Source organism: Elephas maximus, chromosome 4 (assembly GCF_024166365.1).
Source record: "Elephas maximus indicus isolate mEleMax1 chromosome 4, mEleMax1 primary haplotype, whole genome shotgun sequence".
Lineage (NCBI taxonomy): Eukaryota > Metazoa > Chordata > Mammalia > Proboscidea > Elephantidae > Elephas > Elephas maximus.
In genome coordinates, this window is record NC_064822.1 from 108519945 (window position 1) to 108536630 (window position 16686).

The 16686-nt window shown below is 42.6% G+C and overlaps 1 protein-coding gene across 4 annotated transcripts in view; it reads left to right on the forward strand.

Annotated features, from left to right (window-relative positions):
* The first annotated feature begins 13253 nt into the window (after positions 1 to 13253).
* The window catches only part of EIF4B (eukaryotic translation initiation factor 4B), a 33246-nt gene continuing 29813 nt past the window's right edge, over positions 13254 to 16686 (forward strand). For all 4 annotated transcript variants that reach the window (XM_049883231.1, XM_049883233.1, XM_049883234.1 and 1 more), the window contains exon 1: positions 13254 to 13348. In XM_049883231.1, the coding sequence (XP_049739188.1) occupies positions 13336 to 13348 (13 nt within the window). In that variant the 5' untranslated portion in view covers positions 13254 to 13335. The remainder of the gene's footprint in view (positions 13349 to 16686) is intronic.

Sequence of the window (16686 nt, forward strand, 5' to 3'; positions counted from 1 at the left end):
ACCAACAACTTTTAGGTTAGTACTGCAAACCATTTCTGCCACCCAGGAACCTAAGTAAAACACACCTGGGGCCAACTCAGCACATGGGCCTCCAGTTGCAACCTGTGTTCTATATTTTTTCCTTAGTGGCTTATTGATTCCCAAAGATTCTGTTGTCACTGCTACTCGGATGGGGGTAAAGACCACATCTTTGTAACCCAGCTCCCAGGAAGCTCAGGAGATGCCTCCAAGTCTGGGTTTCTAGCTTTAGTCCAAATTCTGGAGTGCTGGTCCTGGCGGCTCCTGCCTGCTCTTGAAGCCATCGGTCCTACCTGGCCCCATACAGCCAGCATCGCATAAACGTAGACTGCTAGGAACCTACTAGTTCTTTCTCCTGACCTTGACCCTGATCTCCTTTTCCTGATATATTTCATATTTGACCTAGTCATGTCTTTTAATTAGTTTCTGACCTAGTGATTTACTTTCCCCGTTATGGCCTTATATTACCCTTTGGACCTGACACTCACTCAGTCCTGCTCCTCTGGTTAAAATCTTCTTTTCCCTCCTTTTTTTTTTATTTTTTGAAGATTTGGATTCTTCCTTCCACTGCCCCATGGACTAGTCTTGGATTTTCTATTTACCTATTAGACATCTCAAATTCAACATGTCTAAAATTGAACAAACTCATCTTTCTGTCCCAACCTTCCTATTTCTGTTAATGGTACTATGATCTTCCAAGTTAGTCTCAAACATTTGGCATCATATTAATTTCCCTATTGAAAACCAATCCAATTATTCACTGAATCCCCACTATGTGCCCTGTTCTAGGCACTGGGAATACAATGATGAACCAAAAATGTCCGTACCCACACGGAGCTTATACTCTATTGGGTGTGGACAGACAATAAACAAGGAAATACATACTAGATCAGATGGTGACAAGTGCCCTGGGGAAAATTAAAGCAAGGAAAAAGGGATGGAGAGTGTCACAATGCAGGAAGGGTGCCCCTGTATTTTATAGTTGTTGGCCAAGAGATGAAGGAAACGAGGGAGTGAGCCTCACAAATACCTAGGAAGAGTGTTGCAAAGGCAAAGACCCCAAGGCAGAGGAATGCCTAGCATGTCTGAGGTCCAATAAGGAGACTGCTGTGGCTAGAATTTGATGAGCAAGAGGGAGAGTAGTAGTTGCCGTTGTTGTGTGCCATAGAGTCGATTCCGACTCACAGAGAATCTATACGACAGGGTAGAGTTGTTCCATAGGGTTTCCTAGGCTATAATTCTTACAAGAGCAGATCCCCTGATCTTTTCTCCCACGGAGCCACTAGTGGGTTGGAACCCACCAACCTTTCCATTAGCAGCCAAGAGCTTAACCATTGTACCACCACAGCTCCTTAGCGTAGTAGTAGTTGTTGCCAAATCTCACCCATCCCTCCCTTCTCAACCGTCACCGCCTCTGCTCTTTTTTCCCCATATAGACTACATCTGGATTTGTCCCACTCCAGTGTATCACCATCCAGTCCACCCAGCACACAGCACCTGGATTAACCTTTCTAAACGGGTGTCTGCCTAGGGCATGTAGAGTCATGGAAGGTTTGTCAGCAGCAGAATGTGTTCAGAACTATGCTTTATGAAAATAAATCTGGCAGCCACATATTACCTAAACTGGAAGCATGGAAAGACTGTAGACAGGGAGACTCTTTAGGAGGCTAATGCTGTGGTCAAGGCGAAGAATGACAAGAAAATAATGGGGAAATGGAGAAAAGGAAATTATATGAGAGACACTGTAAATGTCAAGACTTGGCAAGTCATCTTTAGTAACCAATTTCTGGCCCACAAAAACTGAGATAAGAAATGTTGGTTGTTTTATGCCTCTAAGTTTTAGGATAATTTGTTATGCAGCAATAGGTAACAGTTTATTTCCTCAGGATTTCTTCAGAACAAAGTTACAAAATAGTTGTCATAGATTTATTTTGTGATTTTAACAGTTATCTAATTTTTAAGAAGTCTCTGGGAGACTGGAAAGAATGTGGACCTGATAGACAGCCCTGGGTCTCCAGCTCTGCCACTCGCTGGCTGCTTGTACTTGGACAAAGTACTCATTGTTTCTGAGTCTCAGGGTCACTACCTAAAAACAGAGGTAAATAAGTAATACCAACCTTGTAGGGCTGCTCTGAGGACAAAATGGGCTAGTTAGTGAACCATTTGGTACAGCCCCAGAGCATATCGGGCGCTCAGTAACTGAAGGTCTCCTCCTAATTCCATTCATCCCTATCTTGTTTGGCTGATAAGGCAACAAGGGAGCACATGATTTGACCTTGAGATATTTTTTACCCCCAGATATTTTTCTGATCTTAAGTAGGCACACATGCACCATTGCCTGAAACACACTAACACTGTGAAATATTCTCAAGTGAATCACCTGTCCCTGTTGCCAATTCTACAAAAAAGTTGAGGCAACCCAGAACCAAGTCTGACCTCTGCAGTGAGTTATTAGAGATCCCTCCTCTCATCCCTTTAGACTGACATCAATCCATTAAACAACATTCTGGGTTATTCAAGTCAACCCTGACCCTGATTAGACAGCTCCTTATCTATTTTCGGAACTTTGTAAAATCTACTGCCCCCAATGGTTAATACTTTCTTAATTCTCAGATATCATCCCATTTTTATGGCTGGAACCAGAAGACTGCAGGAAATCAATATCAAGTCTAGAATAAACATTTTTCTCTTTTTGGCTTCTTTCTGAAAACAGTAAGGCACATGTCTGTTCATAGTCTTTGCCCGTTGGCTGATGATTTGTATTTTCTTAAAGACCACCAGCAATGATTCTGAGAGCTCCTCTCCAAGTGTTCTTGAGCTTGGCTAGAAACTGAAAGTCACTCAAACCACTTAGATGATGGCTATTATACCTTTGGCTAGCCTAAAATCTTAACCATAATTGTTCTGATATTCATGATTTGAAGATCACTCTTCACGAGCGAATACAAAAATTGAGAGGTTAGGCTATTTTCCATGACTTTTCAAATCGTACCTTCTTCTCCAACCATTTCTTCTCCATGTTCCTCTTAATCTTAATATAACTAGTACAACCATGTTTGTAAACTTTAGCATATTTTACAAGCTTCTGTTCACTTGACACTTTAGGCCTTCAACACTATGCCTATTTGTTTCTTCCAGTCTTGTATTTATCATTCATTTTATAAAGTTGTTTCCATATTTTGTAACTGTTCTTTAAAAATTCATGTTCCTGGGCCCAAAGTCCATCAAATGGGGAAGAGTCAGTCTTTTTAAGCAATGGTGCTGGCCAAACTGGATGTCCATCCACAAAAAAATGAAACAGGACCCACACCTCACACCATACACAAAAACGAATTCAAAATGGATCGAAGACCTAAATATAAAACCAAAAACTATAAAGGTCATAGGAGAAAAAATAAGGTCAACACTAGAGGCCCTAATACATGGCATTAACAGGATAAAACCATAACTAACAACACACAAACTCCAGAAGATAAGCTAGATAACTGGGATCTTCTAAAAATTAAACACTCAAGCTCAACAAAAGACTTCACCAAAAGAGTAAAAAGAACCTACAGACTGGGAAAGAATCTTTGGCTATTACAAATCCGACAAAGGTCTAATCTCTAAAATCCACGGGAAAATTCAACACCTCTACAACAAAAAGACAATCCAATTAACAAATGGGCAAAGGAAATGAACAAACACTTCACCAAAGAAGACTTCAAGTAGCTAACAGACACAGGAGGAAATGCTTGTGATCACTAGCCATTAGAGAAACGCAAATCGAAAGCACAAAGACACATCTCACCCCAGTATTACTGGCACGAATAAAAAAAAACAGAAAATAGCAAATGTTGGAGAGGCTGTAGGGAGACTGGAACTCTTTTGCACTGCTGATGGGAATGCAAAATGGTACAACCATTTTGGAAAACAATATGGTGCTTCCTTAGAAAGCTAGAAATAGAATATGATCCAGCAATCCCACTCCTAGGAATATACCCTAGAGAAATAAGAGCCGTCACACAGACATATGCATACCCGTGTTCACTGCAGCATTGTTCACAATAACAAAAAGATGGAAACAACCTAGATGCCCATTAACAGATGAATGGATAAACAAACCATGATACATACACACAATAAAGAACAACGATGAATGCGCAAAGCATCTCATAACATGGATGAATCTGGAGGGCATTATGCTGAGTGAAATAAGTCAATCACAAAAGGACAAATATTGCATGAGACCACTACTGTAAAAACTCATGAAAAGGTTTAAATACAAAAAGAAACAATCTTTGATGGCTGTGAGGGTGGAAAGGGGTGAGGATGGAAAAACACTTAAGAAACAATAGATAAGCGGTAACTTTGGTGAAGGGTAAGACAGTACACAATACTGGGGAAGCCAGCACAACCTGTACAAGGCAGGGCCATGGGAGAGCCATAGACACAACCAAACTCCCTGAGGGACCGAACTGCTGGGCTGAGGGCTGTGGGGACCATGGTCTCAGGGAACATCTAGCTCAATTGGCATAACAGGGTTTATGGAGAAAATGTTCTACATTCTACTTTGGTGAGTAAAGTGTGGGGTCTTAAAAGCCTGTGAGCGGCCATCTAGTACACTCCATTGGTCTCATCCCTTAGGGAGCAAGGAAGAATAAAGAAAACTAAAGACACAAGGGAAAGATGAGTCCAAAGGACTAATAGACCACATTTACCATGGCCTCCACCAGACTGAGCCCAGTACAACAAGATGGTGCCCGGCTACCACCACTGACTGCTCTGACACGGATCACAATAGAGGGTCCTGGACAGAGCTGGAGAAAAATATAGAACAAAACCCTAACTCGAAAAGAAAGACCAGACTTGCTGCCCTGACAGAGACTGGAGAAACCCTGAGAGTATGGCCCTTGGACACCCTTTCAGCTCAGTAATGAGGCCACTCATGATGTTCACCCTTCAGCTAAAGATTGAACAGTCCCATGGAACAAAACAAGATTAAAGGGGTGTACCAGCCCTGGGGCAGGGACTGGAAAGTAGGAGAGAACAGGAAAGCTGGTAACAGGGAACCCAGGGTTGAGAAGGGAGAGTGCTGACATGTCATGGGGTTGTTAACCAATGTCATACAACAATGTGTGTACTAACTATTTGATGAGAAACTAGTTTGTTCTGTAAAGCATCTAAAGTTCACTAAAAAAAAAAGGTTTACACATAAAAAGAAAAAATCTTTGATGGTTACGAGGGAGGGGAAGGGCGGGGATGGAAAAACACTATATAATAGACAAGTGGTAACTTTGGTGAAGGGTAAGGCAGTACACAGTACTGGGGAAGCCAGCACAACCTGTACAAGACAAGGTCACGTAAGCTCTAAAAAAAAAAAAAGCTCTATAGACAAATCCAAACTCCCTGAGGGACCAAATTGCTGGGCTGAGGACTGTGGGAACCATGGTCTCAGAACATCTAGCTCAATTGGCTTAACGAAGTTTATAAAGAAAATGTTCTACATTCTACTATGGTGAGTAGCATCTGGGGTATTAAAAGCTTGGGAATGGCCATCTAAGATACTCCACTGGTCTCACCCTCATGAGCAAGGGAGAATGAAGAAAACTAAAGACACAAGCGAAAGATTAGGACTAATGGACTAATTACCACAGCCTCCACCAGGCTGAGTCCAGTACAACAAGATGGTGCCTGGTTACCACCATTGACTGCTCTGGCAGGGATCACAATAGAGGGTCCCAGACAGAGCTGGAGAAAAATGTAGAACAAAACTCTAACTCACAAAAAAAAAGACCAGACTCACTGGTCTGACAGAGACTGGAGAAACCCCAAGAGCATGGCCCCCAGACACCCTTTTAGCTCAGAAATGAAGTCACTCCTGAGGTTCATCCTTCAGCCAAAGATTAGACAGGCTTATAAAACAAAACAAAGACTACAGGGGCGCACCAATGCAGGGGCAAGGACAAGAAGGCATGAGGGGAACCGGAAAGCTGGTAATAAGGAACCCAAGGTTGAGAAGGGAGAGTGTTGACAAGTCATGGGGTTGGTAACCACTGTCACAAAACAATATGTGTACTAACTGTTCAATGAGAAGCTAGTTTGTTCTGTAAACCTTCATCTAAAGCACAATAATAAAAATTCAAGCGCCTATAGGGGTTCCTGCAATTTCTTTAGGTGTCTCCTACACCGCTGCTTTCCGGAGACTATTTGTAATTTTCACTCTCAGGATTTCATTTTTTAGAATCTTCCAACCCCCATGGGTCAACCTCTGCTCATTGCTCTCTCATGGTGATGTTACACTTGTCTTTCCATTAGGCTCTTGGAAATCTAGCTTTTAATGTTTCTGAATGACAACCATGACTATGCTCAGTCCATATCATTTGCTACTAAGTATCAAAGATATATGGTTATCTTCTTTCAAGATTCATATCACTCCAACATTCTGACAATTAGTCAACTTTTCCTTGCTAACAAAGGTAGTATTCCCATGAAGTTAATAAAGTTTAAGCCTCAGAGAGCCTCACTAGCATGGACCCCTTTTAATACCTATACTTGATTGTATATTTGCAATTTCACATTCTTTTCCTTAGAGTGCCCCAACATTGTCTAAGCTTCAGGCTCCACAAAACCTGGATCCACCCCTGCTTTTTGGTAAAGAATTAATTCTTAAGTAGCAGTTCCACTGCATTGTTTCCTCTATCAGTGTTTCTCAGGTAGGTACTACTGGCATTTTGGGAAGGACAAGTCGGCCTCGTGTAGGACTTTTCCTTTCATTACAGGAAGTTTAGCATCCTTGGCCCTACCAATTAAACGTCAGTAGCAATCCTTAGTTATTGTAATTATCATGCACTGCCTTCCACATTTCCAAATGGTCCTCCCCTCTGATAGAGAGATGGTATCTTCTGAGAGATGAAACTACCAGCAATGCAAGCCCCAAATTTAGCAGGCACTCACTTTTTAATTGTATTTTAAAGATTCTGAGAAATACAAGAGGGATCTTTAAAAGAAGATTCCATTTTTTAGGACTAAGGCCAATAATTTTCCCTTCATGGATGCGGTTCAATTTCTTTCTTATATCCTCTGCTTAGCAGTTGGTATTCTATGATCATGACAATCTTGTATTTGAAGTTGATTTCCTGTACAAAAAATCTTGCAAATACTAACAGGTGCATTATACACTCTATGTATTCAAGCATCTAATTTTTAACCTAACTGGCTCCTGAATGATGATTATAAACTGTTAGAGGGCAAACTCTCTTTCCTATAAATGCAATGTTATGAGTTAGGGTTTTATTCCAGTTACTCTTATTAGTATGATTAAAAACTTGAAAGTCGATCATAAAAATATGCAAAAAGAACACAAATATGTACTTTTACCAACATTGTTCATTGTTAGCTGCCATCGAGTCGACTCCAATCATGGTGACCTTACATATATAGAACATTGCTCAGTCCTGCATCATCCTCACAATCACCAGCATGACTGAGCCCATGATTGTGCCTTTTGTGCCAATCCATCTCACTGAAGGTCTCCCACACCCTCATCGGCTGCAGTGCAGTGAATTCCTATTATATGGCCCTTCTAGTCATGGTCTTGTAAACCTGTTGCTGTTGAGTCAATTCCTACTCGTAGTGACCTTATAGAACAGAGTAGAACTGCCTCATAGGGTTTTCAGGGCTGTAATCTTGCAGGGGTAAGAATGTGGGTGGGACTTGAGGTGCACGAAATCTTTATAGGGGATTGGTCAGTTTTGCAGCTAGGCTTAAAGGGAGCCAATCACAGAAGTTGGAAGGGGATCTCACTACCATCAGGAGCCTGAAGCATGGCATATTTTCTTGGACCGAGGTTCCCTGTGCTAAGAACCTCCTAGACCTGGGAGACAGAGAGAGCTGTAACACCGAAGATGGCACAAGACGGCAGCAGCACGGGACCAGAAGGCTAGGTATGCCGATCCCCAGGGTGAGAGCTGAGCACCTTTGGGTAGGAGACTTGCTGGTGAAGTGGGGTGCCCCTGGGCACTTCTCAGTGGAGCTAAAGGGGCTCACTGATCCATGGAGCAAGAGAGCTGAGAGCCCGGGGGCAGGAGGCTTCCTGGCAGAGTGTGGTGCCTCCAGGAACTTATCAGTAGAACTAAAGAGCTTTGTAACGATTGCCTGAGCAGGGCAGGGGCGCAGGCCGAGAGCATGGGACCAAGGCTGAGGGTGAGGGCCCAGCAGCAGAAGCCCAAAAGAAGCTGTCCTAATCAAAGATCTGTATTCTTAGTTGTTCCTATTACATCCAAGTTGATCCTGTTCCTAAATTGTAACCTGTTGTTGTTAAGTGCCATCGAGTCAGTTCCGATTCATAGTGACCTATGTACAACAAAATGAAACACTGTCTGGTCCTGTACCATCTTCGCAATCATTGCTACGTTTGAGCCCACTGTGCAGCCACTGTGTCAACCCATTTCACTGAGGATCTTCCTCTTTTTTGCTGACCCTCTACTTTACCAACCATGATGTCCTTCTCCAGGGACTGGTCCCTCCTGATAACATGTCCAAAGTATGTGAGACGAAGTCTCACTATCTTTGCTTCCAAGGAGTACTCTGGCTACATTCCCAAGACAGATTTGTTTGTTCTTCTGGCAGTCCATGGTGTATCCAATGTTCTTCACCAACACTATAATTCAAAGGCATCAATTCTTTTTTGGTCTTCCTTATTCATTTTCCAGCTTTTGCATGCGTATGAAGTGATGAAAAATACCATGGCTTAGGTCAGGTGCACCTGAGTCCTCACTGTGACATCTTTGCTTTTCAATACTTTAGAGAGGTCTTTTGCAGCAGATTTCCCACTGCAATAGTCATTTGATTTCTTGACTGCTGCTTGTTGTTGTTGATTGTGGATCCAAGTAAAATGAAATTCTTGACAACTTCAATCTTTTCTCCATTTATCATGATGTTGCTTATTGGTCCAGTTGTGAGGGTTTTTGTTTTTATGTTAAGGTGTAATCCATACTGAAGGCTGTGGTCTTTGATCTTCATCAGTAAGTATTTCAAGTGCTCTTCATTTTCATAAAGCAAGGTTGTGTCATCTGCACACTGCAGGTTGTGAATGACTCTTCCACCAGCCCTAATGCTGCGTTCTTCACACAGTCCAGCTTCTCAAATTATTTTGTATAGGTTATATAGATTGCTTGAAATATCATGCCATTTATATGCTGATGACTCCTATTATGTGTCCTCCCAAAATATGTGTTGTAAATCCTAACCCCTATAGCTGTGGCTGAGGAGCCCTGGTTGAACAGTGGTTAAGCGCTCGGCTGCTAACCAAAAGGTCGGCGGTTTGAATCCACCAGCCCGTCCACGGGAGGAAAATGTGGCAGTCTGCATCTGTAAAGATTATAGTCTTGGACATCATATAGGGCAGTTCTACTCTGTCCTATAGTGTCCCTATGAGTTGGAGGACTAGAGAGCAACGGGTTTGGTTTCTTTTTTATATCTGTGATTATAAGGGGCTGTGTTTTCTTTGCTGTGTTAAGAGGGCATATCAGTTTAGGGTGTGTTTTAAGCCAATCACCTTTGAGATATAAAAAGAACAGATTAGGCACAGAGAAGCAAGCAGAGATGGGGGAAGATAGATGCCCTGCCACATAAAGATCACCACGGAGCCAAGAAACAGAAGTTGAAAAGAGACAAGGACCTTCCCCCATGATGCTCTGAATTCAGACTTCTAGCCTCCTAAACTGTGAGAGAATAAAATTTCTGTTTGTTAAAGTCACCGACTATGGTATTTCTGTTATAGCAGGACTAGGTAACTGAGATCAAACCAAAATCGAACCCTTTGCCGCTGAGCCAATTCCGACTCATAGTGACTCTACAGGACAGAGCAGAACCGCCCCATTGGGTTTCCAAGGAGCAGCTGGTAGATTCGAACTGCCGACCTTTTGGTTAGCAGCTGAGCTCTTAACCAGTGCATCACCAGGGCTCCAGGTAACTAAGATGGCTCCCGAATTCCTATTTCCAGACTTGGTCTCTTTCAGGAACTCCAGATCACCTACTTGACATCACCACATGGTTGTCCCCAAACCAAAACCCTTTGCCGTCGAGTCGATTCCGACTCATAGCGACCTTATAGGATAGAGCAGAACTGCCCCATAGGGTTTCCAAGGAGCAACTGGTGGATTCAAACTGCCAATCTTTTGGTTAGCAGCCGAGCTTTTAACCACTGTGCCACCAGGGCCCCTACGGTTGTCCAGTACTCTGCTATTCAAACTGTGGTCCTCAGACTGGCACCATCTGCATCACCTGGAAGCTTGTTAGAAATATAGAATCTCAGGCCTCATCACCTCAGCCCTGCTGAATTGGAATGTGACTTTTAACACATTCCTCAGGTGATTTATAAGCACATTAAAGTTTGAGCAAACTAGTTGCTGTCCATACAGTTCCAACTTGTCACAACCCCATGTATGTCAGAGTAGAATTGTGCTCCATAGGGTTTTCAATGGCTGTGATGTTTTGGAAGTAGATCACCAGGCCTTTCTTGTGAGGCACTCCTGGGTGGATTTGAACTGCCAACCTTTAGGTTAGTAGCCAAGCACTTAACCATTTGTGCCACCTATTTCAAACTTCACATGGCCAAAATAGAGCCCACATACCCCCTCTAAACCTGCTCCATGATAGGCTTCACCATGTGAGTAAACAGCATCACCCAGGTTGTTATGGATTGAATTATTTCCCCCCAAAATGTGTGTCAACTTAGCTAGGCTATGATTCCCAGAATAGTGTGATTGACCATAATTTTGTCACCTGATGTCATTTTCCTATGTGTTGTAAACCTTATCTCTATGATGTTAATGAGGCAGGATTAGCGGCAGTTATGTTAAGGAGACAGGACTCAATCTACAAGATTAGGTTATGTCTTGTGTCAACTTCTTTTGAAATATAAAAGAGAGAATTGAGCAGAGAGAGTGGAGGACCTCAGGCCACCAATAATGAAGAACCAGGAGGGGACAGCATCCTTCAGACCTGGGGTCCCTGCACTGAGAAGCTCCTAGACCAAGGGAAGATTGATGACAAGGACCTTCGCCCAGAGCCGATAGAAAGAGAAAGCCTTTCCCTGGAGCTGGCACCCTGAATTTGGACTTCTAGCTTCACAGACTGTGAGAGAATAAATTTCTCTTTGTTAAAGCCTCCCACTTGTGGTATTTCTGTTAGAGCAGCACCAGATAACTAAGACAGAGTTCATGCCAAAAACTTGGAAGTTAACTTTGATAGCTCCCTCTCCCTTGACTCTCACATCTAATCAATCATCAAGTCTACTTCCGAAATATATCTGCATCCATCCTTTTCCATCTCCACATTCACATCTAAACCACCATCTTCTCTCACAGCAATTTATCCACTAAGGGCCAACTTATTCATTAGGCGTAATGCCTAAGACCCACAATACTTCTAGGGTCTTTCTCTTTCATTATTCCATCTGTCTAATCTACTCTCCATTCAGCAACCTCAGTATTCTCTTTTTTCTTTTTTTAATTAAAGTATGACTTCCATACACTAAGGTCCAAAAATCTTAAGTGTACAATCTGATGCATTTTTACAGTTATACATTCATATAACCGCTACCCATATGAAGGTACTAAATAATCTTTTTTAAAAAATTATTTCAAGTCGTGGCTTTCTCCTGCTTAAAATCATTCCGTGCTTGATAAACAAAACAAACAAAAAGGAATATTATTCAGTTATGAAGAAATGAAGTTCTGATATATGCTACGACATGGATGAATCTTGAAGATATTATGCTAAGTGAAATAAGCCAGGCACAAAAGGACAAATATAAAATAACTAGAATCGACAAATGCATAGAGACAGAAAGTAGATTAGTAGTTGCCAGGGACTGGGGAAGCTGAGGGGTGAAGGAGGAGTTATTGCTTAATGGATACAGAGTTTCTGTTTGGGATGATGAAAAAGCTTTGGAAATAGCAGTGATGGTTGCACAGCATTATGAATATAATTAATGCCACTGAATTGTACTTAAAAATGGTTAAAATGGCAAACTTTATGTTACATGTGTTTTACCTTAATTAAAAAAAAAAAAAATCATTCCATGCTTTCCCAACCACCTCCTGGTTTACAAAGCCGCACTTGACCCAACTCCTGCCTATCTCTCAAACTTCATCTCGTACCACTCTCTTACTGTTTTTGTTAGCTGCCTTCGAGTTGGCTCTGACTCATAACCTTACAGATATCAAAACAAATAGTTGCACGTCCATCTCCATGATCGTTGGGATGCTACTAGCCTTTAAATTCATCAAATTGGCAAGGTGTTCCTACCCTGGCCTTTGATGTAACTGCACATCCTCTCCTTCCCCTAAAACTCTCCCTGAATACGTTCGCAGGGCTAAGCTGCTTGTGATTCAGATCTCTGCTTAAATGTCGCTTCTCAGGAGGTCTTATCTAGCCACATTCTAGAGTTGCACCCACTCAGTCATTTTTATTACATCACTTATTTTAATTACCTCCAGAGTCCTTATCATTTCTAATACTTTATTTATTAATTTGCTTATTGTCTGTCTTTCCCTCTCTGGAATATAACCTACTTGAGGGTAGGGATCTGGTCAGTTTTGTTCTCTCTTGTACCTGCAAATGTCTTTAACAATGCCTGGCACAGAGTAGGTGCTCAACAAAAATTGTCATGGACTGAAATATTAATATATGACAAAATGGAGCATTAGCTAGCGAAAACATGGGTAGCACTCGGCTATGAAATCATAGAAAACCGGGTTTGACTAAACCTAATCAGAAAATTGTGAGGATTAAACAAGGTAAAAATCCATGGCAAATAATGTTCAGTATTTATTAACCTAATTTCTTTTAAGCACGTTTATTTACAGCATTTTTAGGCAGGATTGTGAACTTGTTTCGCTTTTACAAAAAGTATCCGTCCCAGAAAATCAATTACGGCACACCCATTCTAGGTTCTAGCCCGCCTTGATTCTATCCCTATTAGTGCAGCCAGCAAATACGAACACGCCTGTTCCGCCTAACGCACCCGCAGGAAGTCTGCGGACCATGAGAACCCGCCTCTCGTCCGCGCGTAGTCCTACGTAAAGCGTAAGGAATTTCGCGACAGCCCAAGCCCCACCCCTCCGGCCTCATGTCGCGCAGGTCTTCCCGTCGGACGCAGCCCCACCTCCTCGCGCTGCTTTACGAACCTGGAGCAGCGCCGCCCCGCCTCCGGTCTCCCTCCTTACCTCCCCGCCCCCTCCCAGTTTCGCGTCTCCTAGGCCGACGCGCCCGCTATAATCACGTGATTGCCTCATCCGGGTCCTTTGCGTTCTCTCTCCCTCTCCCAACATGGCGGCCTCAGGTGAGTGAGCGGCCGAGCGCGGCGAAAGACCGGGCTCCTAAACCACTCTACCAACCTGATCCACTGACTACCTGGAATCGGGAGGTGGGCGGCACTGCTTCCCTTAGGATTTGGGGGCTGCGGCAGGCTGGTGGCTTGGCCATCTTACATTATTGTCTCGGGATGTTTAGGGGGGAGGGGAAGGTGCCCTTCCCCTCCCCCTCACAGCCTTTTCACCCGGTCTGCGCGAGGCTCGAGTCGGGGGTAAAGGTGGGCTCTGGCTTGAGTTGGAGCGAGGAGGCGCAGAAGGATCTGCGAGAGGCGCGAGATGTTTTCATGGACGTGATACACTGTGCCCGCTTGAAGACGTGGAGGAAGGAAGGAGCGGTTGGCGCGCGGACCGGCGCACACTAGACTAGGTCTCCAAGGCGCGAGGCCGTTGCGGACTGGAGCGGGGGCAGGGGGATAAAGGGGGGGCAGTTAGAACGCGAGCGCGTGTCAGTGGAGGGGCGGGGGTGAGGCAGTGGTGCGCGTGCGCGGTGGGAGGGACGAGGGTAGTGGAGACAGGCGCTCCTCAAAAGCATGCGCGAGTGCCTAAATGGGAAGGCTTTACGCGCCTCTGTTGCCCCTTTTTATGTCCTTCCACTTTCTGCTCTTTTCCTCTAAGAGTGTGGCCCAGCTTTGTACTCTTAAAGGTACATGTGTCAGGTTGGAGGTTGAAGCTACTAAAGTTAGGTGGGGGTAGGGAACTCTGGTGTACCCACGTGTTGGAGCGGAACCAGGGCTAAGGACTTAGATTTTCTTCTGTGCCTTTTTTCTTGTCAAATTTTTACTGAGCGAAAACGTTGTGCAAGGCACCGTGGTAGGCACTGGAGATAGTGGTGAACGAGATTAGGTCCCTGCTCTTATGAAGCTTCTATTCGCGTTGAGTTTTTGATAGTTCCGGTGGTAGAGTTCAGTTTTTTTTTTTTTTTATAGATGTAGAACTACTAGGGATACAATTAAAATGAGTTGAGTTGTTTTTTGAGGGGGCGTTATCACTGTCATGCAGATCTTTCTGATAGACTTGGAAGTGCAGCAGTAAGCTGTGCAACATCTTGTAGCATTGATTTTAGTTTGACGAATATAATTTTTTCACCCTGGCATCACCCTGCATTCCACAAAACATTCACTGAGCCCCTGCTATCTCTGGACACTCACTTCTCACCAGGAATTTTACCTTCTTTATTATTTATAAACGAGGCTAAGGGTTATGCTTATCTTTAGAAAATGTCGAGGTAGTTGAGGTGCAGTTGAACATGATATCTTTCATTGCTGTTCATTGGTGTAGACTTGCCAATTGACCAAGCAATTCTGTGTGTGTTGTCTCGTTTGGTCCTCTGTGAGATAGATGGTGGTATGCCTCAGCCGAGGACAATGAAATGATTTGTTCAAGGTCACACTGCTTGCAGGTGGCAGAGCAAGGCTGAAATCTAAGACTGTTGACTCATTACCATCACCTACTTGGGAGTACCAAGGTTGACTTCCTTTTTTGGTGTGCTGTCCAAAAGCTTCATCTGAAGTTTAAAAAATTGTACTTTTTTTTTTCTCTCTGAACTGGTACAGTCCTAAATTTATTTTAAGCTTATCATTGTGTCAAATACCGATTTGGCCTGGGTTTGCCATCTTGACAGTTAACTGTCTCATAATTTAGTGAAAAGCCAGTATTCTCCTTATCCATAACTTTTGTGAAATTATTACAGGTAGAAGACCTGTTAGCAATTATATAATCTGTGTCCTTCATTTTACACATGAGTTCAGTGAAATCCAGGCTGGTTAAAGGGGTATGCTCAGTGATGTCCCCTTCTCCTGTTTTCCATGTTTAGTTTACCCCCTTGGAAACACTTCCTTAATTCAGTGGATACTTATTTAGCTTGTTTAGTCTGTGCAAGGGGCACTATGCTGGAATCTGTGCTCAGGGATACATCTGACAGTCTGTCCTCGGGGAGTTTTAGGTTTATCAGATTTCTTTTCCCCTTTAATCTTTTACACTGTAATTGACTGTTGGGTAACCAGTAATACCAGATCTGGCTGTACTAAAGAGGCTGTAAAATTCTCAGTGTATTTTCAGTGTTTCCTGATGGTGACCAGTGTTTTGCTGGAAGTAGATCTTGTATTTCCTCTGTGGAAATACATGATACAACTTCATCAGCCTCTTTTGAGACTGAAAATTCTTCGCAGCAATACACATTTCCAGTGTGACCCGTCGTTGACTTCAAGAACTGGAAGTATTTCAGGGCTTACTATTAAATGGAGGTATCTTGGATTTTTAGGAAACTTGATACATTGAGACAGGCCACTTGATTCCTTGTTTGGCTTCTTAAGAATACTCCCCTGAAACTGAGGTTTTCATTTTGTTTTAACTTTTGTAAATTTGTTACAGACCATTTACCTCTTGGGTCCCAGTTTCCTCATCTATAAAATGAACATAGTTTATCTGCTCACTTTAGGTATAGAGAATCAAACGTGTTTGATACATGTTAGCACTTTTTGAAACTAAAGTTGGCAAAAGTGTGTGCATACCTATGTGCAACCCTTTCATTTTGCATAACACTTAAATGCTATTGAATATGGCATTTTGTTTGATTTTTTTTTTTATGGGGAGAGGATGGTATCCATTGTTTTCATATGGTGCTGACCCTCATAGTTATTTTCCCTTTGATTAACCTATGATATCCTTCATATGTGCATTATCCTGTGATTATCCAAAGAGAAATAGTTTCAGAGATTGCCATTGGATTATGTTTGCATTATTACCTGTTTTCAAATCCCATTCTCTACCATATATTTGTTATTCTGAGGCTAGGATACCTAGATTCAGAAGGCCAAAACTAAAAACGCCTTACGGAAATTCAAAGACAAATACAGAGAGTAAAAAAAAAAATCTGACTCATAGAGAGTAGAAATGTCGCTTAGGGTTTCCAAGGAGTGGCTGGTGGATTCAAACTGCTGACCTTTTGGTTAGCATTCCAGCTCTTAACCACTGCGCCACCAGGGCTCCGAACAGAGAGTGGAGTCAGTTGAAGTAAAACAGTGTGTTTCTGAATAATACCATTGAAAAGTGTTTCTGTGTATCTTGAGATAAAATGCCCTACTACTTATTATTAGTCTTAAAATATCCTAGAATTTAACTATTCTCTTTTCTTGATGGTGGAGGGAAAGAATTAACTTGTGAGTATTAAAAAACTCAAGTGCTTATTTGTAATTGAGTGTGTATATACATTTGTGAATACACACACCAAGGTGAGTTTATTAGATTTTGTGGTTGATAGTGCTACAGTCCTTTGCTGTTGCATAGTAGTTAACAGGCTGTGCATTTA